Source organism: Cucurbita pepo, chromosome 8 (assembly GCF_057944985.1).
Source record: "Cucurbita pepo subsp. pepo isolate OVF chromosome 8, ASM5794498v1, whole genome shotgun sequence".
Taxonomy (NCBI): Eukaryota; Viridiplantae; Streptophyta; class Magnoliopsida; order Cucurbitales; family Cucurbitaceae; genus Cucurbita; species Cucurbita pepo.
In genome coordinates, this window is record NC_141805.1 from 786,698 (window position 1) to 808,898 (window position 22,201).

The 22,201-nt window shown below is 36.9% G+C and overlaps 4 protein-coding genes across 4 annotated transcripts; 2 read left to right on the forward strand and 2 right to left on the reverse strand.

Moving 5' to 3' along the window:
* Positions 1–247: 247 nt before the first annotated feature.
* EMB3105 (Ribosomal L18p/L5e family protein) lies at positions 248–2,896 on the reverse strand. The gene is made up of 3 exons (XM_023683169.2): positions 2,673–2,896; positions 921–1,082; positions 248–533 (listed from the first exon to the last, which is right to left on the reverse strand). Exons 1-3 carry the CDS (start codon positions 2,871–2,873, stop codon positions 384–386), a joined length of 513 nt encoding a protein of 170 aa, XP_023538937.1. The 5' UTR covers positions 2,874–2,896; the 3' UTR covers positions 248–383.
* Positions 2,897–7,664: 4,768 nt separating this feature from the next.
* Positions 7,665–8,288, forward strand: LOC111800720 (uncharacterized). Its single transcript, XM_023684536.2, has one exon. It carries the CDS (start codon positions 7,818–7,820, stop codon positions 8,067–8,069), a length of 252 nt encoding a protein of 83 aa, XP_023540304.1. The 5' UTR covers positions 7,665–7,817; the 3' UTR covers positions 8,070–8,288.
* A 7,351-nt stretch (positions 8,289–15,639) lies between these two features.
* LOC111799626 (SsrA-binding protein) lies at positions 15,640–16,256 on the forward strand. The gene is made up of 2 exons (XM_087126031.1): positions 15,640–15,798; positions 15,882–16,256. Exons 1-2 carry the CDS (start codon positions 15,693–15,695, stop codon positions 16,034–16,036), a joined length of 261 nt encoding a protein of 86 aa, XP_086982157.1. The 5' UTR covers positions 15,640–15,692; the 3' UTR covers positions 16,037–16,256.
* A 1,290-nt stretch (positions 16,257–17,546) lies between these two features.
* BSH (transcription regulatory protein SNF5, putative (BSH)) lies at positions 17,547–21,383 on the reverse strand. Its single transcript, XM_023683044.2, has 10 exons — positions 21,220–21,383; positions 21,030–21,118; positions 19,627–19,721; positions 19,376–19,447; positions 19,225–19,272; positions 19,059–19,142; positions 18,814–18,852; positions 18,614–18,696; positions 18,422–18,484; positions 17,547–17,973 (listed from the first exon to the last, which is right to left on the reverse strand). Exons 1-10 carry the CDS (start codon positions 21,267–21,269, stop codon positions 17,874–17,876), a joined length of 723 nt encoding a protein of 240 aa, XP_023538812.1. The 5' UTR covers positions 21,270–21,383; the 3' UTR covers positions 17,547–17,873.
* Between the last annotated feature and the right edge of the window lie 818 nt (positions 21,384–22,201).

Sequence of the window (22,201 nt, forward strand, 5' to 3'; positions counted from 1 at the left end):
TTTCTTAAGAGTCAAACAGGTCACCATAGTAAATCCGAGCACATATAGCAAATAAAACATCAATTACTACTTTAAAAGTCAATGGTTCAACTAGTTAAAACATATATCATCCACCGAGAGATCAGATATTCAAATCTCTGTCACAAAAGATAGGCTAATAACGATTTCTTCGACATCAAAGCGTCTGTACTTTTGTTTTCAAATGATAGATTCAATGTAAATTTTGTTTTTGAAAAAAGATGATGAATGAATGAATAATTTCCCTCTTAATTTCAAGTGAAACAAGCTACAACTCAGGTCTAATCAACAGAAAAATATGGGCATCTGATGGCACTGTTAACAGCAAACCATACAGAAGACAATGAAAAACACAAGAGGGATATTCAGAACACAAGGCCATGTTCACGAGCTGCATCAGCAAGAGCTTCCACACGTCCATGGTATGGATATCCACCACGGTCAAATGCAACTTTTGTTATTCCTTTCTCCAGACAAGATTTTGCTATAGCTTCCCCCACTTTCTTTGCTACTTCCTGCAACCATATTACCCACATATAACAAGGATTTCGCTTCAGAAGGTCGGCTGCCACCGCAAACTATGTTGCTGTTTGTTTAGTTTCTAAACTTAATCACATCCCTAAGCTTGTAATCCTACATGCATACGTAGAATGACAAGTCGGACTAGAGCTCAAGGGTATAGGGGTAGAACTTATGAACCGATCTGTTCAAGCAAGGCTATGTACGATAACTAAACTCAATGCTCTAAAGAGGACAATGTCTGCTTAGGCCGTTACAGATGCTCTCTTATTTGAAGAGGTAAGAAGATCTACATAGACATCAAGCTAATGCAAAAAGGGTTTGGAAGGGGAAGGACGAAAGCTAAACATAAATGAATTAATTCTTAGTTGTAGTGAACTCACAATGGTAGGGCCAGAAGTGTAGTCTAACCCCTCAGAGATTGATTTCTGCATTGTTGAAACTGCAGCAAGCGTGTGCATCTTGGAGTCATCGATAACCTGGACATAGAGATGCTTGTTGGAGCGGAACACAGACAACCTTGGCCTCTCTGTTGTTCCTTCAACCTGAGGCACAAGAAGATGAATGTACTGTGAACTGTTCTACTGTATACCAGCAAGAATCAATTGGAATCAATTGGCTCTTCTAAATATAACAATTTTGAACTCAGTGCTGTTCTAAAGGGAGTCAATCTCCCAGATTTCTCATTGACCATACCCTGTGGCTTATATTGCCCAGAGGGTGTGAGATCGCCATTTATACCCATTTGACAAAGCGAGATCTTTCTTTAACCAGTCTAGATGTAATCCAAAAGTTTTTGAGTTCGAGACAGATCCTATAGCCAAAATTGAAAATGTCTCCTTTCCAAGTGTCGGGTCAAGGATGTGTAGTGTTTTTGTAACAGCTCAAGCTCAAGCCCACTATTAACAGATATCGTCCACTTTAGCCCGTTACGTATCGCCAGCAGTTTTTGATTTTAAAACGCATCTACTAGGGAGAGGTTTCCACACCCTCATAAGGAATGCTTCGTTCTCCTCTCCAACCATTGTAGGATCTCACAATCCAACCCCTTGGAGGCCTAGCATCCTCGTTGGTACACCGCCCGATATCTGGCTCTGGTACCATTTGTAACAATTCAAGCCCACCGCTAGTAGATATTGTCCTTTTTGGGCTTCCCCTCAAGGTTTTAAAATGCGTCTCTGCTAGGGAGAGGTTTCCACACCCCTATAAGGAATGCTTCGTTATCATTTCCAACCAATGAGGGATCTCATAGAGGCATTTATGTGTAGAATGATCCACTCTTGTACCATCTTTAGCCTCCAGCTTTGAGAGATCAGTTACCATCTCACATTTCGACTGTAATCGATTGTGGTTCCATATATGAGGCTTGTTTCCTAACTAAAAAAGTAAATAGTATGCGGGATATCTTTCTTATCTTGTTTTCATGTTCTAGGCTTTCCAAACTCTGGTTTCCTATCTATTCTTTGTACAAGCTACATTTTTCTATAAATTTTAGCTTCTCCAATGAGTAAATTTACTTTCAAGTCATCTGAGGCCCAAAGCAATGTAAGTCTCCGCAGATCTTATCTTGAAACAAATTCCAATTACAGCTTTCATGAACATAATTTGATGCTGAGAACAATAAAATATTTCTATTTTGAAATTTTGACTCCCTGCAATGACAAATAAACAAGCTCATTGTTCTTTTCCCTCTTTTCCTCAATCTTCAGAAATCCAGGACCTAGGTAGTGGAACAATGACAAAATTCTAATATACAAGTACACCTCCAAGCTAGTCTAACCAGAACTTCTAAAATAAACGACGAGTTCATGAATTATCAAATCAATCCTTTGGAAGTTCACAATAAATAGATACCTAGAATGAAACAATATCCACAAAGAAGTAAAACAACAACACAATTGCAATAAGAACCGAGAAACACCGAGTAATTCCCGGGAATAATTAAAACAAACGAAACCTAGATACCTCATTTCAAGAATAATCCCAACCTACCTCCATTTCCGGTGAATCTCCGAAAAATTTTAGGGCACAGAACAATGTGGAACAAGAGAAACGCCAAATTAGCATAACAAAGTACGCGAAGGGGAGGGAAGGCGGTAAGTTGTTAAATAGGGGAATAAGGACTCGATGATTACCTTCTTCCTGATACGAGAATGGCGAGCAGCACGGTCCTCTCGTCTGGTGGTAGCCTTGGCTTCGATAACGAGAGAATGTCGGCCGGAACTTGAAGTGGTCGACGGAAAATTGAGATGAGGAGGAATGCGAAGATTCTGTGAATAAGAGACGCCTAGAATGGAAGTTCCGAGGAACGATAAAGGAGCAATGGCTGAAGACATTGTCGTCCTGCTTCTCTTCTCTTCTTCTTCTTCTTCTTCTTCTTCGAAGGCTCTACTGGTTCGTTTCTTTTCGTCCTGAGAATTGCCTTATCCTTTTGTGTACCGGTTTTTCTGTCATTTCACCATGTTAATTGGAAAATCCATGCAAATTAATAAAAAGAGAACAAAAAATAAAATAAAATAAAATAAAATAAAATACATTTCCTCCCGTTTAGGTTTTGTGACACCACACGTCGGTTATATATTAAACGCGTTTTAAAATCGTGAGACTGATGACGATACGTAACAGATCAAAATGGATAATATTTGATAGCAGTGAGCTTCGGCTATTACAGATTTTGTGTCAGCTTAGTTCGTGAAATTTCAAAAGTAACATTTTAGTTCGAAATAATTTTAAATAGTCTTGAACGGTTAGTCGATTATCGAGAAATGAAGTAATTCTTCTATATAAAATACCTATTCGAAAACTTTGTTCGACCCTGATTAGTACTCTCGAGAGTTGAATGTTAATTCTACCTTAGATTTAAAAATAATAATAAATAAGAAATTATATATATAATATTTTAATTTTTCTCCTATTATTTTAGGAGTGTTCAGACTCAAAATGAACCAGCACAAACCTTCCAACCCAAATCATAAAATTTGGGTTTAGGTTATATTTTTTGAAAAATGGAAAATTCGAGTTAGTCGGTAGGTTAACATTTTTTGATCTGGTCATCCCTCAACCCGAAAATAAGGTTACTATCGGACCCAACCTACCCTACTTTTATAGTCATTCCTCAACCCGAAAATAAGGTTACTATCGGACCCAACCTACCCTACTTTTATAGTCATCCCTCAACCCGAAAATAAGGTTACTATCGGACCCAACCTACCCTACTTTTATAGTCATCCCTCAACCCGAAAATAAGGTTACTATCGGACCCAACCTACCCTACTTTTATAGTCATCCCTCAACCCGAAAATAAGGTTACTATCGGACCCAACCTACCCTACTTTTAAGATTATTATAAAAGACTAAGAATATTTGACGTTTGTAACTAATGTTATTAATATAATACGTATTCTAGATAACTAGGCTTTTTTTAAAAATAATTCAACAATTCAACTCAACCCGACCCGAAAATAAAAAGTTGAATTGGGTTGTGAACTCCATTCGGGTTGCTCGGATTACGAATTTCTCTAAGAGATGTTCATAATCGACAAGATCTAGCTTTTGAAATATTAAATTAAAATCAAACGCTAATGATCAAAACACACAAATCACCGAACGGATCGGTCGAAAGAGATTATTATAATTATGAATTCATAATTGGAATAAAGTAAAGGGAAAGTGTTTGTGTTTAGATTCCTAAAAGGTAGACAGCTTGAATGCACTGTGGAGGGAGGCCTCTTAGAAGCTCCCCCTGCCCTTCAACCCAACCCCACTCCCTTTCTTTCAAAGGTTCTTTCAAGATTTAAGGGATCAAAAAGTGCCCTTTTGGAGGGCAACTATCCTTATTTATTTCAAACCCATTAGGTTCATGAACCTTTTTCTCTTCACAAACCAATGAGAAAACACAAAGATCAAGCTTTGTATCATTCCCTTCATTTGTTTAGTTCTTCTTTTTCAAATTTTCCTGTCATGGCAAAGTTGGCAAGCTGCCATTTGTTTGCCTTGGTTTTCAAGTTCATCTCCCTTTCTTTTCCCCGTTAGCTTTTCGAGCTTAAAGGGTTCGTTTCGAAAAGAAAGTTCTTATAACAGCTTGAGCCCACTGTTAGCGGATATTGTTCTTTTTAGAGCTTTCCCTTCTACGCTTCCTCTTAAGGTTTTAAAACGTGTCTACTAGGGAGAGGTTTCCACACCCTTATAAGAATGGTTTATTTCTCTCTCTAACCGACGTGGGATATTTGCTAGCTGTGGGTTTAGGCTGTTACAAATGGTATCAAAGCCAGACATCGGGTGATGTGTCAACAAGGACGTTGGGCCTTCTAGAGGAGTGGATCGTGAGATCTCATATCGGTTGAAGAGAGGAACGAAACATTTTTTTTTTATGGGTGTGGAAACCTCTCCCTAACATATGCGTTTTATCATCGTGAGGTTGACGGTGATACGTAACGGGCCTAAATGGACAATATCCGCTAGTGGTGGGCTTGAGCGGTTACAAATGGTATCATAGACACTGGCCCACAAAGGGAGTGAATTGTGAGATCCCACATCGGTTGGAGAGGGAAACGAACCATTCTTTATAAGGGTGTGGAAACCTCTCCCTAGAAAACGCGTTTTAAAATCGTAAGACTAACAACGATATGTAACGAACCAAAACGGACAATATCTGCTAGTGGTGGGCTTAGACTGTTACAAATGGTAACAGTGTGCCAACAAGGACGTTGACCCCCAAAGGTAGTGGATTGTGAGATCCCACATCCGTTGGAGAGGAGAACGAAACATTCTTTATAAGGGTGTGGAAACTTCTCCCTAATAGATGCGTTTTAAAACCGTGAGGATAATGACAATATGTAACGGATTAAAGCAGACAATATCTGCTAGCAGTGGGCTTGGGCTGTTACAAATGGTATCATAGTCGGACACTGGACGGTGTGTCAACGAGGATGCTGCTCCCAAAGGAGTGGATTGTGAGATCCACCATCGGTTGGAGAGGGGAACGAAACATTCTTTATAAGGGTATGAAAACATCTCCTAACAGACACATTTTAAAACCGTGAGGATGACGACGATATGTAACGAACCAAAACAAACAATATCTGCTAACAGTAAACTTAGGCTCTTACGGTTCTAAATAGTTTAAAAGATATCATGGGTTTGATGTTGAGTTTAGAGGTACCACTACCATAGCTAAATTGATATCAATGATCATAAGGTATATAGCAATTGATTAAACCTAAAAGATGAACAAAACGTATAATGTTTTGTGTTGTTTGTTTTAGATTCATAAAAAAATTAGGTTATTATAAGGAAGGTGTTTTGGTAGGCATTATTTAAACAAGTTAGGGAAGAATCATGTATGAAAAAACAAAAGAATCAAGAACAAACAAAAAAGTAGAGGACAATAATCTTTGAGCTTTTACTCTCATTTTCATTTTTAACAAGTCATATCATTCAATCCTAGCCATCCATTTCTTGGGTCAAAAATAAAAAAATAAAAAAACAAAAAAAAACTTGGTTTCCAAAACATTTTTAAAAGTTGTAAGATTACTTTTGACTTTTAATACACGTTTTAGAAGAACCCTGGAACGTAGAAAATACTTTAGAACGTTGAACGAAAAGTCGACATGACAGAATTATGTTCCTTCAAACTTAATCTAAATAAGCGTGTGAGATCCCACATCGGTTGGAAAGGGGAACAAAACATTCCTTATAAGGGTGTGGAATTCTCTACTTAACAGACGCGTTTTAAAACCGTGAGGTAGATGACAATATGTAAGAGGTCAAAGTAGACAATATTTGCTAACAGTGGGCTTGGACGGTTATATATAGTATCAGAGTCAGATATTGTACCGTATGTTAGCGAGGACTTTGGGCCCTAAAGGAACAAAGGATTCCTTATAAGGGTGTGAAATTCTCTCCCTAACATACGCGTTTTAAAACCGTGAGGTAGATGACACTACGTAACGAGTCAAAGGGGACAATATCGACTAACCGTGGGCTTGGGCTGTTACAAATAGTATCAAAGTCAGATATTGTACAGTATGCCAGCAAGGACATTGGGCCCCTAAAGGAACAAAGCATTCCTTATAAGGGTGTGAAATTCTCTCCCCAATAGGCGCGTTTTAAAACCGTGAGGTAGATGACAATACATAACGAGTCAAAGTAGACAATATTTGCTAAACAGCGAGCTTGGGCTGTTACAAAGTATCAGAGTCGGATATTATACAGTATGCCAGCGAGGACATAAAGCCCCTAAGGGAACAAAGCATCCCTTATAAGGGTGTGAAATTCTCTCCTTAATAGATGCGTTTTAGAAGTAGATGACAATACGTAACGGGTCAAAACAGACAATATCTACTAACAGTGAGCTTTAGCTATTACAAATAGTATCAGAGTCAGATATCGTATACTATGCCAGCAAGGACGTTAGGCCCCTAGGGGAACAAAGCATCCCTTATAAGGGTGCGAGATTCTCTCCCTAGCAGACGCGTTTTAAAATCGTGAGGTAGATGGCGATACATAACGGGTTAGAACAGACAATATCTGCAAACAGTGGACTTGGGACGTTGTTATAAATAGTATCAGAGTTAGATATTGTACGGTATGCTAGCGAGAACATTGGGCCCCTAAGGGAACAAAGGATTCCTTATAAGGGTGTAAAATTCTCTCCCTAACAGACACGTTTTAAAATCATGAGATAGATGACAATACGTAACAGGTCAAAACAGACAATATCCACTAACAGTGGGCTTCGGCTGTTACAAATAGTATCAGAGTCAGATATCGTATACTATGCCAGCAAAGACGTTAGGCTCCTAAGGAAACAAAGCATTCCTTATAAGGGTATGAAAACTACTCCCTAATAGACATTGTGACAGCTAAAACGAGCGGATGAAAATGTAGGAAAAACAACCAAACGTCCCACTCGACCTATCAAAGAGATGTCAACAACGCTACTACTGTCGGGCGACATCATACGAGTTAACGAGAATAAAATATTTCCGACACGACCGGGAATAATTGAAATCAACCCTATTTCACGTCATTTCATATAAAAAAAAAAAATTAAAAATTTTATCTTTAACAAGCTGTCACAAAAGCAAACCCTGTTCATCTTTCCACTATAAAAACTCATGCAACCAATATTCTCTCCCATCGTGATCACTGAAAAAGCCTCCAACACTTCCTCTGCCATTTTGTAGCTTACAAACCGATCAAAACAACAAAACAAGGCAGAATTTGGTGTTCTTGGAGGCAAATTGTTGAAGAACAAACAAGAAATTTTGGTTTTATTTATGGGGGGAAGATCAAAGTCCATGAAATGCTTCTCAATTTGCAGCATCTTTAAGAGCTGTTGCTTTTCAAAGGGTGGAAGAGATGAAGGGTATTGGGATGAAAGTGGTGAGATTAGGCGTAGGATGTGGCCTAGTGATGAAGATACAAGATGGGTGGCTGAGCCTGGGATTGATCGGAAAGCTTCTGCTTTTATTGCTAGATTCTATGACGCTCGTGTTTCTGATCCCGAACGACAAACGCTTGCTGTTTAGCCGCCGCCCCCGCTGCCCTCGCCGCCACGGTTGCCGCCGCTGCTGGTTCTTCTTCTTTGGCCATTGCTCATTGGCTTGTTCATCATTGATCTTGTTGAATATTATGTGTGTTCTTGGGTTGGTTTGGAATTGGGTATTGGCCGAGGTTTCTTTGTTTGTAATCTTTTGTTTTTATGATGAATAAAAGTTGGTGATGTGGTTTTACCATGTTGGAAAGTTGGGATTTTGTGTCTTTTTGTTGTGGTTATGAGATGAATCTTACCGGGTTTGAGATAAGAACGGTTGAATTGCTCGTGTCTTGGTGTTTAGATCACGAGTGTCTCGTTCTTATCTTTAAAGGGTTTCTCTGAAATCCCATATTAGTTGAGCAGGAGAACGAAACCTTCTTTATAAGGGTGTGGAAATCTCTCAATAGAGCCCGAAAGGGAAAGCCTAAACATAACAATATTCTGAAATGGTGGGCTTGTACTGTTACCGTCTCCGTACTGAAGATGGCTCTTACTAGCTCAACCTGTAAGAACCGTAAGTGCAAATTCCCATAATGAGACACTCGTTATGCTTTAACGAAGTGTTCTTGGGCGACTCAGTAATATTCCGTAAGTAACTCAGTACAAACAATCCTCGAGACCCAAGTAAATATCGAAGTAGTCTCGTGTGTAGCTATCATGTTTTCGAGTTATTTGTTTTGATGATTGGAGCAAGATTGTTATTTCTTTCATCGAGTGACGATCTGGGTATTATTTGATACACAATTAACAAACTGTTCATTGAAAAAAAAATGAAAATTATTTTAGTGAAATGAAATATGTGGTCGAGATTCAAATATGTCGTCTTAGCCTCTAACGAGCTAATTATACAGATAAAAGCGACGTGTGACTTTATTGAATACACGGAATTCAATAATATTCCATTTCGATGGTTGGATGAACAAGCTATACCAAATCTCTAAAAGGGAACCATATTATATGATGTAATTTCACTTTATATTATGGGTTACTATTGTATCCATTATTGAATATATAGTACAAAGGTATGTACCTAAATCCATTTTCTTATGATTCCTTTTGTTGGCAAACTATAATATAAAGTAATATTTTCGGCATCCGATAGGTTTTGGAAAGGAGAAAAATGAGCGGTTCTGATACTTTCTATTGGAACGAGACTTTATGGGTTGGTGACCCGAGCAACCCGAATATAGTTCACAACCCAACTCGACTAGACCCGAAACTAATCCGACTAGACCCAAAACTAACTCAATCCTCTATTTTCGAGTTGGATTGGGTTGGGTTGTCCGGTTTTTTTAATTATTTTAAAAAATCATACTTATTCACAGTACATGTTACGTTAATAAATAAAACCTCGCAAAACTCAAATATCAAACATTAACCCGACACAACACATTACTAACATTAATTACAAAAGTCAAATGTTTTTAATCTTCGTAATAATCCTTAAAGTGGGATAGGGTTGGGTTCTACCCTATTGTCAAATTGGTCGAGCTGATCGGACCAAAAAAAATGTCAACCTCCAAATCGACCCGGATTTTTAGTTTTCCAAAAATTCAACCCAATCGGAAAAAAAAATCTAATTCGACCCATCTTTTATGGTTCTCGCTTGTTAGTTTGGATTAGTTGAATTCTCGTGTTATTTGAACACCCCTAGTCCTCATAAATTTATATTTATTATACCAAAACAGTGATCGGTTTTTTTTTTTTTTTTTTTTGAAAGAATAGGTCTAAATCGACAACTTTTGAATCGAGACAAGTGGGTGTGATTATGAGAGAACCTAGAGCATGAAAGAACAACGAAAATGATCTCGAAGTCTCGTGATCGTTTGATCCACAAAATGAAATGAGAGTACGAAGAATATGAAAAAGCATTTTAGTGCTTCAATTTCCCTACCCTAATCAACATCAATCGCTATCTATTATTTGATTCCATCCCTTATCATGTAACAGTTAAAGTCGGTCATTGCTAGTAGACATTGTTCGTTTTAGCCCATTACGTAATGTCGTCAACTTCAAAATTTTAAAACGCGTCTATTAGAAAAAGTTTTTTACTCTTACAAAGAATGCTTCGTTTTCTTCATATCATGCTATACTCACATGACCTGATATTACGCATGGTTACACCGTCACAGTAATATCAGGTCATGTGAGTACGAGATACTAAAGTGAGCTCGATTATCGTGAGGTAGCTTTGAGTTAAAAGTGTGCGTAGGTGAGCGGATAGGAATGGCACATAGCTTTATTCTATGCTTCCCCTTTTTTGAGAATTGACAATCATGTACTTTTGTTGAGAAAGCATATATAATACCTAGTGTATGTTGGTAGTTTTGTACTTCAAAGCCAAAAAAATAAATTATATGGTACAAATCGAAAGTACGATTCATAACAACCGTAAATAACAGCCGATTTTTATCTTAAATTTTTACTTTCCGCTCGGTTGAATCTTAAACTTAGATAAATTTTACTGTATTTACCTTGCTTTGAGGAAAAACCGTGCTTATAAAGTGAAATACTGCAGTACATTGATGTGACGCTTACCACACCAGCTCTGATACTTAAGTTAGATAAGAAAATTTACCGTATTTACCTTACTTTGAAGAAAAAACGCGCTTGTAAAGTGAAATACTACACACTAATGTGACACTTGTTACACCAGCTCCGATGCTTAATTTAGATAAAAAAAATTTACAGTATTTACCTTACTTTGAGGAAAATCGTGCTTGTAAAGTGAAACACTACACACTGATTCGACGCTTGCCACGCCATTTCCGATGCTTAAGTTAGATCAAAAAATTTATGTGCATCTTCATTAGGTTGTAAAATAGGGAAGAACGACGGATTTTCCCATTTTCTTTATGAATTAGGTTAAGAAAGAACCAAATCGAGTAATTCGAAGATGCCACGAGTCGGGAACTTGCTCATACCTTCTCCTTTTCTTACTTTCCAACATGGGTCTCTCGTGTATACTCGAGTTTGTTTCTAGTTCAAAATTACTCGTCAGTTATTCATGGTTTTTGGAAAACTTAGCACGTTTACTTGGAACTGACTAGAATTAAGTTAACCGAGTCGACCCATATCTCGAAATAATCAAACTCACGAAACGCAACCTCGATTTTTTAACATATCGAGTATATCGTACACGAAAAAGAGGTGAACGAAAGAAGTGAAGCAGCGAGATAAAATGAAATGATACTTGTTTACCAAGAAAGTCCATTTCTATATCAACAAGAACCCAGCAATGTAGAATAAGAAGCCAAAGATCATGTCAGTGATATAAATGGTAGCAAGAGATGCTGATGGCATACAGCTCAAAGCCTTAATGGCTAACCCAAAAGGATATTAGGTAGCTAGGTTTAGTGTTCAACAAGACAAACCCATTTCCTAATTTAATATCAAAATCTCAACTTTTTAATGCAAAGATATCAAATATATTATGTTTTATATGCTTTTTGTAAGTGATAATGATGCAGTCAATATGAAACAAATGCCAACCTAAAAGTGAAGGAACTTTGATTTTAGGGAGCTACAAACAAGGAGATGAATTGAACGGTTTGAATTATAAGGGAACTTTTCGGGGAATGAGTGTCAGTGAAGACGCTCGGCCCTGAAGGGGTGGATTGTGAGCTCCCGTATTCGTTGGAGAGGAGAACGAAACATTTCTTAGAAGGGTGTGGAAACCTCTTTCTAGCAAACGTGTTTTAAATACCTCCCGGGGAAGCCCAAAAAGAATAATATCTGCTAGCGACGGGTTTGGGCTATTGCAGTTGTTATTAATGTGGTACCTCTAGGGTTGACAGCTCTCGACCCTAAAGAGAGGTAAATGAATTATAAGGGAACTTTTTGGGGAACGAGTGTCATCGAAGACACTGGGCCCTGAAGGGAGTGGATTGTGAGATCCCATGTTCGTGGGGAGGAGAACGAAACATTTTTTAGAAGGGTGTAAAAACCTCTTTCTAGCAAACGCGTTTTAAGAACCTTTAGGGGAAGCCCGAAATGGAAAATCCAAAGAGAATAATATCTGCTAGCGACAGATTTGGGCTATTGCAATTGTTATTAATGTGGTACCTCTAGGGTTGACAGCTCTCGACCCTAAAGAGAGGTAAATGAATTATAAGGGAACTTTTTGGGGAACGAGTGCCAGCGAAGACACTGGGCCCTGAAGGGAGTGGATTGTGAGATCCCATGTTCGTGGGGAGGAGAACGAAACATTTTTTAGAAGGGTGTAAAAACCTCTTTCTAGCAAACGCGTTTTAAGAACCTTTAGGGGAAGCCCGAAATGGAAAATCCAAAGAGAATAATATCTGCTAGCGACAGATTTGGGCTATTGCAATTGTTATTAATGTGGTACCTCTAGGGTTGACAGCTCTCGACCCTAAAGAGAGGTAAATGAATTATAAGGGAACTTTTTGGGGAACGAGTGCCAGCGAAGACACTGGGCCCTGAAGGGAGTGGATTGTGAGATCCCATGTTCGTGGGGAGGAGAACGAAACATTTTTTAAAAGGGCGTGAAAACCTCTTTCTAGCAAACGCGTTTTAAGAACCTTTAGGGGAAGCCCGAAATGGAAAATCCAAAGAGAATAATATCTGCTAGCGACAGATTTGGGCTATTGCAATTGTTATTAATGTGGTACCTCTAGGGTTGACAGCTCTCGACCCTAAAGAGAGGTAAATGAATTATAAGGGAACTTTTTGGGGAACGAGTGCCAGCGAAGACACTGGGCCCTGAAGGGAGTGGATTGTGAGATCCTCTGTTCGTGGGGAGGAGAACGAAACATTTTTTAAAAGGGCGTGAAAACCTCTTTCTAACAAACGCGTTTTAAAAACCTTCAGGAGAAGCTCGAAGAGAATAATATCTGCTAGCGATGGGCTTGGGCTATTGCAGTTGTCGTTAATGTGGTACCTCTAGGGTTAGCAGCTCTCGACCCGTAAAGAGAGGCTAGAACATATAAAAATGAGGGCCTTAAGTTTAGTGCATGCTTGCCTAATACCTAACCCTACCTTTGAATAGCTTACTTGCCCCTAGTTTGATATTGATTTGTGTTCATGTTGATATCAATGAATATCATATCTATGTCTACTTCTACTTCTTTGAGAAATTTTGGATTTGATTCTTCTTGTGGGTTTTGATTTGCTTACCTTGTGCAAATATGCTTGCTTTTTTTTTTTCCCGAAAGTTTAGTTCGGGTTGTAAATTTTCTCGTTTCATATCGGGTTTGAAATTTGGTTAGTAAAAACTTTCATCGTTCTGATACCCATCTGAAAAACGGGTCAGTTGTAGGACGTAGAGACCTGTATCAAGTTAGAACATTGTTGTGAGATCATACGTCGATTGGATAAGGAAACGATATCGATTGGAAAGGGGAATGAGTGCTAGAGAGGACGTTGGTCCCTAAAGAGGGTGGGTTGTGAGATCCCACATTTTTCCGGAGGAGAACGAAGTATTCTTTATAAGGATGTGAAAACCTCTCCCTAGCAGACGCGTGTTAAAAACCTTGAGGGGAAACCCGAAAGTAAAAGTACAAAGAGGACAATATCTAACAGTGATGGGCTTGAGCCGTTACCGTTGTTATTAATGTGGTACCTCTAAGGATGGTAGCTCTCGACCCCAAATGAAAGGTATTAATAATAACCTAACGAAAGGTAATCTCATCCAATTTACGGTGACGAGTTTTTTTTCGAACAAAGAACAGTGTATGGAGAATAATTGAATGAGTCGATCCGAAAGAAAAAGGTATAAAGATGAGATTCGAAATGCCACCTAAAGTATAGAGAAAGAGTACTAAAAAGACAACATGATTTGAACACAAGCGTGGCCATTGAAAGGCAAATTGAATTGATATTATTGGTGTCAAATGCCAATGTCCTCTCAACTTCATCCAAAATATTCCGTATACTTATTTGTACTTCTTTTAAGCTCATTCGCACAAGTGGGTGGTCGGGTACGTGTATTATTAGGCTACCAATTCATTGTTCGATGGTCCGTTGGTCCGTTTATATAAAAACTCAAGTCCATTTTAGCCCATTACGTATTGCTATCAGCTTCATGATTTTAAAACGTGTCTACTGGAGAGAGGTTTCCACACCGTTATAAGGAATGTTTTGTTTCCCTCTTCAACCAACGTGGGATCTTACCGTATATCTGTCGTTTTTATTTTCAATCAGATAAGGTGTAAGTAGAATCTCGCATCGATTGATTTTCAGTCCAGTACACTCTGAACGTAAGCTAGAACTAATACAAGTTGGTGTCGAGTACAGTAAGGCATATTTTTGACAGAGTAATAATTGACATGTGTTCCTGCCATTTTTTTACAATCCACACCTGGTGTGGTCAGCACGTTACACTTTGATGTGTCTATACACTTGGATCAATCGTCTGGTCGAGCTTAGGCATGGTTGATAGGTGTCATAGTGCACATAGGTGTTCACCGAGCATGTCCAAGCTAGAATTAGGTCATATAGTTAGGTCGTAATTCATTCCGTAACAATCCCTCGTTCTTCGAAATGAGTTTGGATTATGTTCCCATTTTTTGGGAAAGCTCTTAACATCAAGTTAAGCAATAATTAGAGGTTTAATTATTAGTTAATTCCTTAACAATTTGTAAACTTGGGAACCATAACACTGACTCATTAGTTGTTTAATTACAGGTAACCATTAACCAATCATTGACTAATATTTTAATTAATGTATAATTGTGCAAATTAATTAATTATTGGTACTTGTATAATAATTTATTAATTATACCCGAAATGAATTATTATGAATTCGAGCCATAAAATATTATTTCAACCATAGATTAACGACGTGCAATTGCAATTTTAGGTAAGGTCAACCCGATGGCTTCTACGAGGAAACCAGCACAAAAAAGGCTCGATGGCTTGATTCTCTAGTCCCTCGTCCCCTCCTTTTGAGTTGGGTTGGGTTAGATTTTTTTTTTTTTGTCCGATTTAGGTTGAGTTAATTTTTTACAAAACCGAAAATTCAGGTCAATTTGTGGGTTTACCTTTGTTTGTTGGGTCAACCCGACCAACTTGAAAATAGGGTTATAACCCAACCCCAACCCTACCCTCTTCCTAAAAAGATTAAGAATATTTAACATTTGTAATAAACGTCAGTGATGAGCTATGACTTGTAAATGTTTGATATTTAAAATTTATGAAATTTTAGTTATTAGTGTGACGTGTACGGTGGATAAATAAGAGGATTGGGTTGAGCTGTGAGCTTTATTCGAGTTGCTTGGGTTACCGACCCGATCAATCCAAAATTTTGGATCGGTCCAAAAGAATTTAGAAACGAAAGCAAGTGGAAAATACAATTAAAATGATTTTTTTTTATAAAAATAAAAGTGTTTTGAAAGTTAGAAGTGAAGGGTTTCACGTGTAAGGTCGGAGAGGACGGTGATCCATGTGCTTTTTGCAGTATGAAAATACACTTTATAATATATTTATTTATTTATTTTTATACTTTTTAAATATTATTAATATTGTCATAATAATATTTTTGATTTTTAGATAAGAAAAAACGGATCTTGCCTTCTCTCTCTCTAAGACTTTAAGATATATATATATATATATATATATATACTCTCGTCTACGTGCTTCATCGTTCTCGTTGGTAATGGCTTCTTGGAAGAAAACCATAATTTCTCCTATTAGAAAGGCTTGCACCATCTTCAACCAACACCCGAGAGACTCGAAGAAGTCCCACTCCGACTCCGACTCAGGTGAGCTCTCGGGTTTTCTTTTGAATTTTCAACGACGGAGCAAAAAATAAAGAAAATGGTCTTATTTTAAGTTTCTTTTGTAGAGCAAGAGAAGCGAGTAGACGTGAGAGACCTACAAGGAGAGGTGATGGCATGTGGGTATGAAGACGTGCAAGTTATGTGGTCTATTTTAGACAAGACTAACTCTACTACAGCCGCCGCCACCACCAACTCCACCGTCTATAATATGTCTTCTTAATCATCGTCGTGGTGGTCGCCGTTGTCACGGCCGTGGCCAAAAGATTGTAGATAACTCTTTTTCTCTATTTCTCGGTGAGTTATGATTTCGTTATGTTTATAGGGAAGGAATGAATCCCCATGATTTGAAGAAGCTCTTAATCATGGTGAGACTTATTACTCTTAGTTAATGTAAAAATTAAATCTCTTTCCTAGTGGGAAATGGAACCTCATCTTTCTCACCCGTATTTTGATTTAGAGAGAGATTTTTTAAATTTCTTTGTAGTAATAGAATAGAACAAAAACGTCAATTCATAAAATTCATCTACCACGTGAGTAAATAACTCATTTTGGTCCATTTTGTAATAACTCATTCGTCTCGTTTAATGAAATTAAAATATCATAGAAATTAAATTGGAACTAACCGTTCAATTACCGAGATCGAAAATGTAGTTCGAATTGTTTAGCCGTACCTCCAACCCTCCTATTACAGGGGTTGTAAAATTGTATTATGTTTCAGTGTATCAGAAAGAAAAAGCTCCACACGAGCTCTTATTTTGTAGTGTGGTATTCGAAGTTGAGCTTAGAGGTTTGAATCCCTCCTCGTAAATAGAATATCTACGGGATCGATGCCAAAGAATGGTTGTGGATATCTAATCATCTCAAAATTTGAGCCACTAATTCCAACTGCCACACCAATACTAAAGTCTCGATCATTCCGTACAGATTTTATTTTTATTTTTCTCTGTCATTTTCATAGATTTGTGAGGAAGAAAGATAGGGATATGGATGGGCTTCTCGTGAAGGGATTATCCAAAAACCTCCATTTCTACAATATTATCCTTTCAATTTCATCCTCCAATCAAACATTGAGTTGGAAATACCCCATGATTTGTTTTAGGTCTTATCGGATCGAGGATGAAGTATTCAATGATCTAACTTCATCAAACCTGGATTGAATAGATTGGATCCAATTTATCACAACAACGGCAAGAAAACTTATAAACGACAAAGGTTTATGCTTAGATTCTTAAGAAAAATCTCAATATAGATAGAACGAGAGAACAAATCACCATTTATAAGGGTGTGGAAACCTTCTCCTAAGAGACGCGTTTTAAAGCCTTGAGGAGAAGCCTGAAAGGGAAAGCCCAAAGAGGACAATATCTGCTAGCGGTGGATCTGGGTCGTTACACATTGACCTCCAAACCTCTAAATAGTCCTCCTCTATCGAACACATGAAGTGGAGGTGAAACCGAATCCATCCTAGAGAGTCTCATAATAAAATTTTCAGCCATATCCAAAAGTAAGAGAGTTTCTCTTCGACCCTGCTATGGAATGTTATCACCAAAGCCTAGCCACAACCCATATCCCAACTTCCAAAGAGGAAAATGGAGCATTGTGGAAAAGCCCAGATGATTCTATCAGTGAACTTTTCACTTATCAGCTAAATGGAACAGTGTAATCCTTCTTAATGAGTCATTCAACACTTTTTGAATGGTTCTGATTTTGATTATGAAATCAAAGGCAAGAAATAGAATGAAAACTCATTTCAGAAGGTCTACCCTTCTCTAGTGAGATATAGTCCATGCCAATACAGTAAAACTTGTCAAAAGATCTACCATGTGAACTTATCAGAGAGTTCATGTCCCTACTTGAGAGCTAGACAGGGATTACGTACAGTCGATGAAGAATCGATTCGAAAGCTTTTAACTTGGAAGTTAAAGAACTCTTAAGTATGTGTTAAGATAGCAAGAACAATTGCCTACGAACTTCATCTGGGTTGAATAATTTACCTCCACTGGAAAAGTCGACACTGTTCGATGACGATACGAGTGATATTCTCAACTACTTGCAACGTGTTATCGAGCAGCCCTCTCTTCTTTTGCTTCAAGGGCATCTACTTCCTCGTTGGATAGAAGATCGACAATTGGTTCGTAGATGTCCCAGTCCTTTCTTTTCCTGTTGCATTTTAGTGCATACTTCCATAAGCATCAAATTTTTATAATTTTACAAGTTAGCTGCAACGAATATTAGAAATACACTAATAGCATGAGTTAATTTTTAATTTAGAAAAAAAAAAGATCACTCCCAATCGAAATTCACCAACCCTGACAAATGAAAATGGTACAAAAACCAAGACAGCCAAAAGAATAATGATTTAAGCTCCAAGTGCATTAACTTGTATAGATTGTTCGAAAGAGTGCATGTCAAGTGACTTTGTATTTTGAATATTTTTTATATTAAAACTTGAGAATAGATAAGTTTAAGATATAAATTTTAGAAAGAAAGAACATTAATAATAAACACAAACTACAAGCTAAAAAATTAGAATAAAACGTATGATATTAGGAAAATGGTAACAGGGAATAAAGTAATTACTCAAAAAAATTAATAAAATAATACTCACCGAACAGCACTTGATCGATGACCAAATAACTTCATCAAGTCCACCGAAGCACCTCCAGTTTTACTGTTGCACCAAACAGATAAAGAAGCACAATTGCAAAAGACAAACGAGTGAAGGTGAATATTTAGTTTCATTCCAAGTCCCAATTACAAAAGAGAATGAGGAACAACGCACAAGTTTGAATGAATATACCTTGCTGAAACATGCTCAAACCCTCGGCGGCCCTTCTTGCTCAGTCTGCTTTCTCTTGCTGAAGCAACGTTCTGCACGGCTATCTGGAACATAGACACAATGAAGATGCAGTGACGAAATAAATCATTCAGATTGTGAACAGAACTGTAAAAAGTATTGTCTTTACGAAAGGGAGGCTTAACAGGTAAGAAAAAACAAACCTCATAAAGCTGCTCTCGAATCGCAACAGCAATTGCAGGCTACCTCACAAAAATAAATGAAATTCTCATGGTATCCAATAGTTGGGGGGAAAAAAAACAATTACAGGAGACTTTAGGTGAAAATAACTCATTGACAATCCATCCCTTCGAAGTGAGATGCTGCCTTTTCATCACCAACGGAACCAATTTACATGTACAAAAGAATTTATTTTGTATATTTTCAAATTCAATTGATTTTTGCTTACTCCTACTTCAGGGTCTTCAATACCCAAATCTTTGCAGAATGTCCGGGAGAACTCTTCAGGGTCACTCTCATAGTTGTTCAAGTCCTAAAAGACATATCAGTTTGCACAAGTAAGCTTAATAAATATTTTTTCCAGTCAAATGTATCAAGAGTATGTTCAACTTTACCCACAGAAACTGATCCCTTATGAGCGTATTGTTTACTCGAAGATCAAGCTGGAAAAGAAAAAGAATTGCATTATTTTGCACCTAGCTGTAAGATAATGATAAAGGGAGGAGGTTGTCAAGAGATTGGTATTGCAATGCCAATTAGACAAACCTTGATTGTAATAATCTTTTCACCAGTATACATATCTTGACCTTCAAAGGATCTGAATTCTGTAAGTTGTGACTAATAAGCAAAAGCCAAGAGTAAACATAATTAAATTTGATGGCATGTCAATATTTCATTACAAAAATTCATGTAAGTTAAAACAAAAATTGCTCTTAATTACTAGAAAACATGGTTTAGGCTGACAATTGAAATCCTGAAGAATGGGAGAGGAAGGTTCGGATAACCATTGTTCTTACTTGAATGGATTGTGCAATTTGTGTTATAAATGCTGGGGGAAGCTTTAAATCCTTCACCGTCCTCTTTGCAAAGACCACCACCTCTGAATCGGGATCTAGAGTACACATAAGATATAATCATGCAATTGGAGATACTATCACAAGAGCAAAAAACACATTTTCAAGTTAACCTTCAAGAGTGCCTACTGTTTTGGGATGTTTCAAGATAACCACTGAATCCCTAGGTTCAAGCTCCCGTGTTAAAACCTAAATAACTTAGATCTTGTTCGATAACTATTTGGTTTTTGGTTTTTAGTTTTTCAAAATTAAGCCTCTATGGGTTTTCTAGTTTTGTTACCTACTTTTTACCTGTGTTTTCAAAAACCTAGCTGAGTTTTGAAAACTAAAAATGTAGTTTTCAAAAAATTTTATTATTATTATTATTTTTTTATATATATAAGAGACAATTTCATTGATGGGTGAAATTTACAAGAGGGATGTATAATCCATGATGTTTACAAAAGACCTTCCCAATTTGCAATGAGGGAGGTATAACTATAGGAAGTAAAAATATTAGACCGTTTACACCAAGATATAGCTTGGTAAACAACATTGTCGAAAAGTTTTGTGTAGGTCTGTGTCTTTTCTGCAAATATTCTCTAATTTCTTTCTTTCCACAGATTCCAAAAGAAAGCCATGATGAGGTTTTTCCATAATAGGGCTTTTGCGTTCTTGAAAGGGTGGTACGTTAAGGCCATATCCAAAAAAATCATTTACCTCCCTAAACAACGTTGTCGAAAAGTTTTGGTACGTTTTGAAATTTGCATAAGAATTTAAATGTTTTCTTAAGAACCATAAAACTCATTGTAGAGAAAAGAATGACGAGAAAACAAGTAATATCAATGATGGAACTCTTACCTCTATTAATCTTAAGGTTAAGGTTGGACATTAAATATCTTATTCATAAATACTATTTTATATATATGCATAAACTTTAGTTAAAATCACAAGCCAAGCCCTTGAATGTTCAAGTTTGTGTCTAACATAGATCTCTAAATTTAAAAATATGTCCCAAAACTTCCATTTTGTGTCTAATAGTCTTTGAACTTTGAATTCTTGACCTATTCAATATTTTTTATATTTAATATATTTATTATGTACATAATTAAAAGTTCATGGAAGACATTAAACTCGTACATAAAAACTAAATGAAGTATGCAAGTTTTTCACTAAAGAATCAACAATACGCCAATATCATCGGTAAAACAGGGATTAATTCAGTCTTCCAAGTCAGAAATCATAAATTTAGGGACAAAAAAACCCTAAATTCGAACGGTCAGAGCTGAAACTACGCTACACATCAAACATCATTGATTGAAAAGGAAACATTAACAGGCATGAGCGATATAAATAAACGAAATTACCAGTAGGGTTCCAAGTGAAGGCATCTTTGAATCTCTGACCATCAATTTCGATATCTAAGCGAATTGGCACTAGATTCTCCGCCGTCGGACTTTGATAATGATTGGGAACATTAAACCAAATATAAAGCCATAAGAAAGAGGAATCAATGAAACGAACAATGATGAAGTAGAAAGAGATAAAAGAACTCACATCCTGAACTTGAAAGGAGATTTTGAGTTAGCTGAGGCCGAAGATTTCATGGTTGATCGACTCTGCCGTTGTGTATGTTTCGAGCGTTTTGGTTATGTAGCTTTCGGAACGACTGCAGTGCGCTTCCCCGTCTTGGCCCCTTGCCTTTTTTTTCTTTTTTTTTTTCTCTCTTCAATTTTCTGCAAAATTCAAAAATATTTTTTAAATGCGAGAGTGGTTGTGGATAATTTTTCAATTTAGCTCTTATAATTTAAAATCTTAAAGAATGTTAAAGTAATCTGACATGCTTTATTTTTTAAAAAATATTATTAGTTATAAAATTAAATTTTATATTTAATATGATTTTAAACTTATGAATTTAAGGTAAATAATCTATTAGACAAAAAAAAAAAAAAAAAAAAAATGAAAACTGGAGAACTTAAAATGTAAAGATGTATTAAACATTTTTAAAGTTTCTTGAGGCAAAATTAAAAATTATAGACCAATTAGCTACTTTTCAAAGTTTAGGAACTAGATAGATAAAAATAATTAAAAGTTCAACGAGATTTATGTTCTCGTTGAGATTATCACCCCGTGCGCGCACATCCCGACCTCTCCGCACGCACCTCCCAAAGTATTTTGAGTGACCGTAGTCCATCAATTCTTGCATAGATTACCTCATGTACGGGTAGCATTGAGTCTTGTTAGTCCCTTCACATATGAAAGGATAAAAAAAACTTTTTTTTTATTAATTTTCCATCCTAATATATACCGGGCATAAACTTGCTTTGAACACTCTAATTTCTTCAAAATAGCAGCGCTAGACTTAGACACGAAATTTAAAAGATTTAAAAAGATAAACTTCAATAATAACTTTAATACCCATATAAAATAAGGTATTCCTAAATAGATAATTGAAACCACCCGTGAAAAAAAAAACAATAAATTTCTAAACGGATCATTCAAAATGTGAAGGAAAAAAAAAAAACTGAGTAACGATCAA

What these genes read in the sequence shown, in the direction of transcription:
- EMB3105 (XM_023683169.2), bottom strand. Translation starts at nt 2,873, where the DNA reads ATGTCTTCAGCCATTGCTCCTTTATCGTTCCTCGGAACTTCCATTCTA. An exon ending in ATTCTCGTATCAGGAAGAAG is followed by an intron (nt 1,083 to 2,672) that starts GTAATCATCGAG and finishes CTTGTGCCTCAG; the next exon opens with GTTGAAGGAACAACAGAGAG. An exon ending in ACACTTCTGGCCCTACCATT is followed by an intron (nt 534 to 920) that starts GTGAGTTCACTA and finishes ATATGGTTGCAG; the next exon opens with GAAGTAGCAAAGAAAGTGGG.
- LOC111800720 (XM_023684536.2), top strand. Translation starts at nt 7,818, where the DNA reads ATGGGGGGAAGATCAAAGTCCATGAAATGCTTCTCAATTTGCAGCATC.
- LOC111799626 (XM_087126031.1), top strand. Translation starts at nt 15,693, where the DNA reads ATGGCTTCTTGGAAGAAAACCATAATTTCTCCTATTAGAAAGGCTTGC. An exon ending in CCACTCCGACTCCGACTCAG is followed by an intron (nt 15,799 to 15,881) that starts GTGAGCTCTCGG and finishes TTTCTTTTGTAG; the next exon opens with AGCAAGAGAAGCGAGTAGAC.
- BSH (XM_023683044.2), bottom strand. Translation starts at nt 21,269, where the DNA reads ATGAAATCTTCGGCCTCAGCTAACTCAAAATCTCCTTTCAAGTTCAGG. An exon ending in TTGAAGACCCTGAAGTAGGA is followed by an intron (nt 18,853 to 19,058) that starts GTAAGCAAAAAT and finishes TTTGTGAGGTAG; the next exon opens with CCTGCAATTGCTGTTGCGAT. An exon ending in TTTGAGCATGTTTCAGCAAG is followed by an intron (nt 18,485 to 18,613) that starts GTATATTCATTC and finishes TTGGTGCAACAG; the next exon opens with TAAAACTGGAGGTGCTTCGG.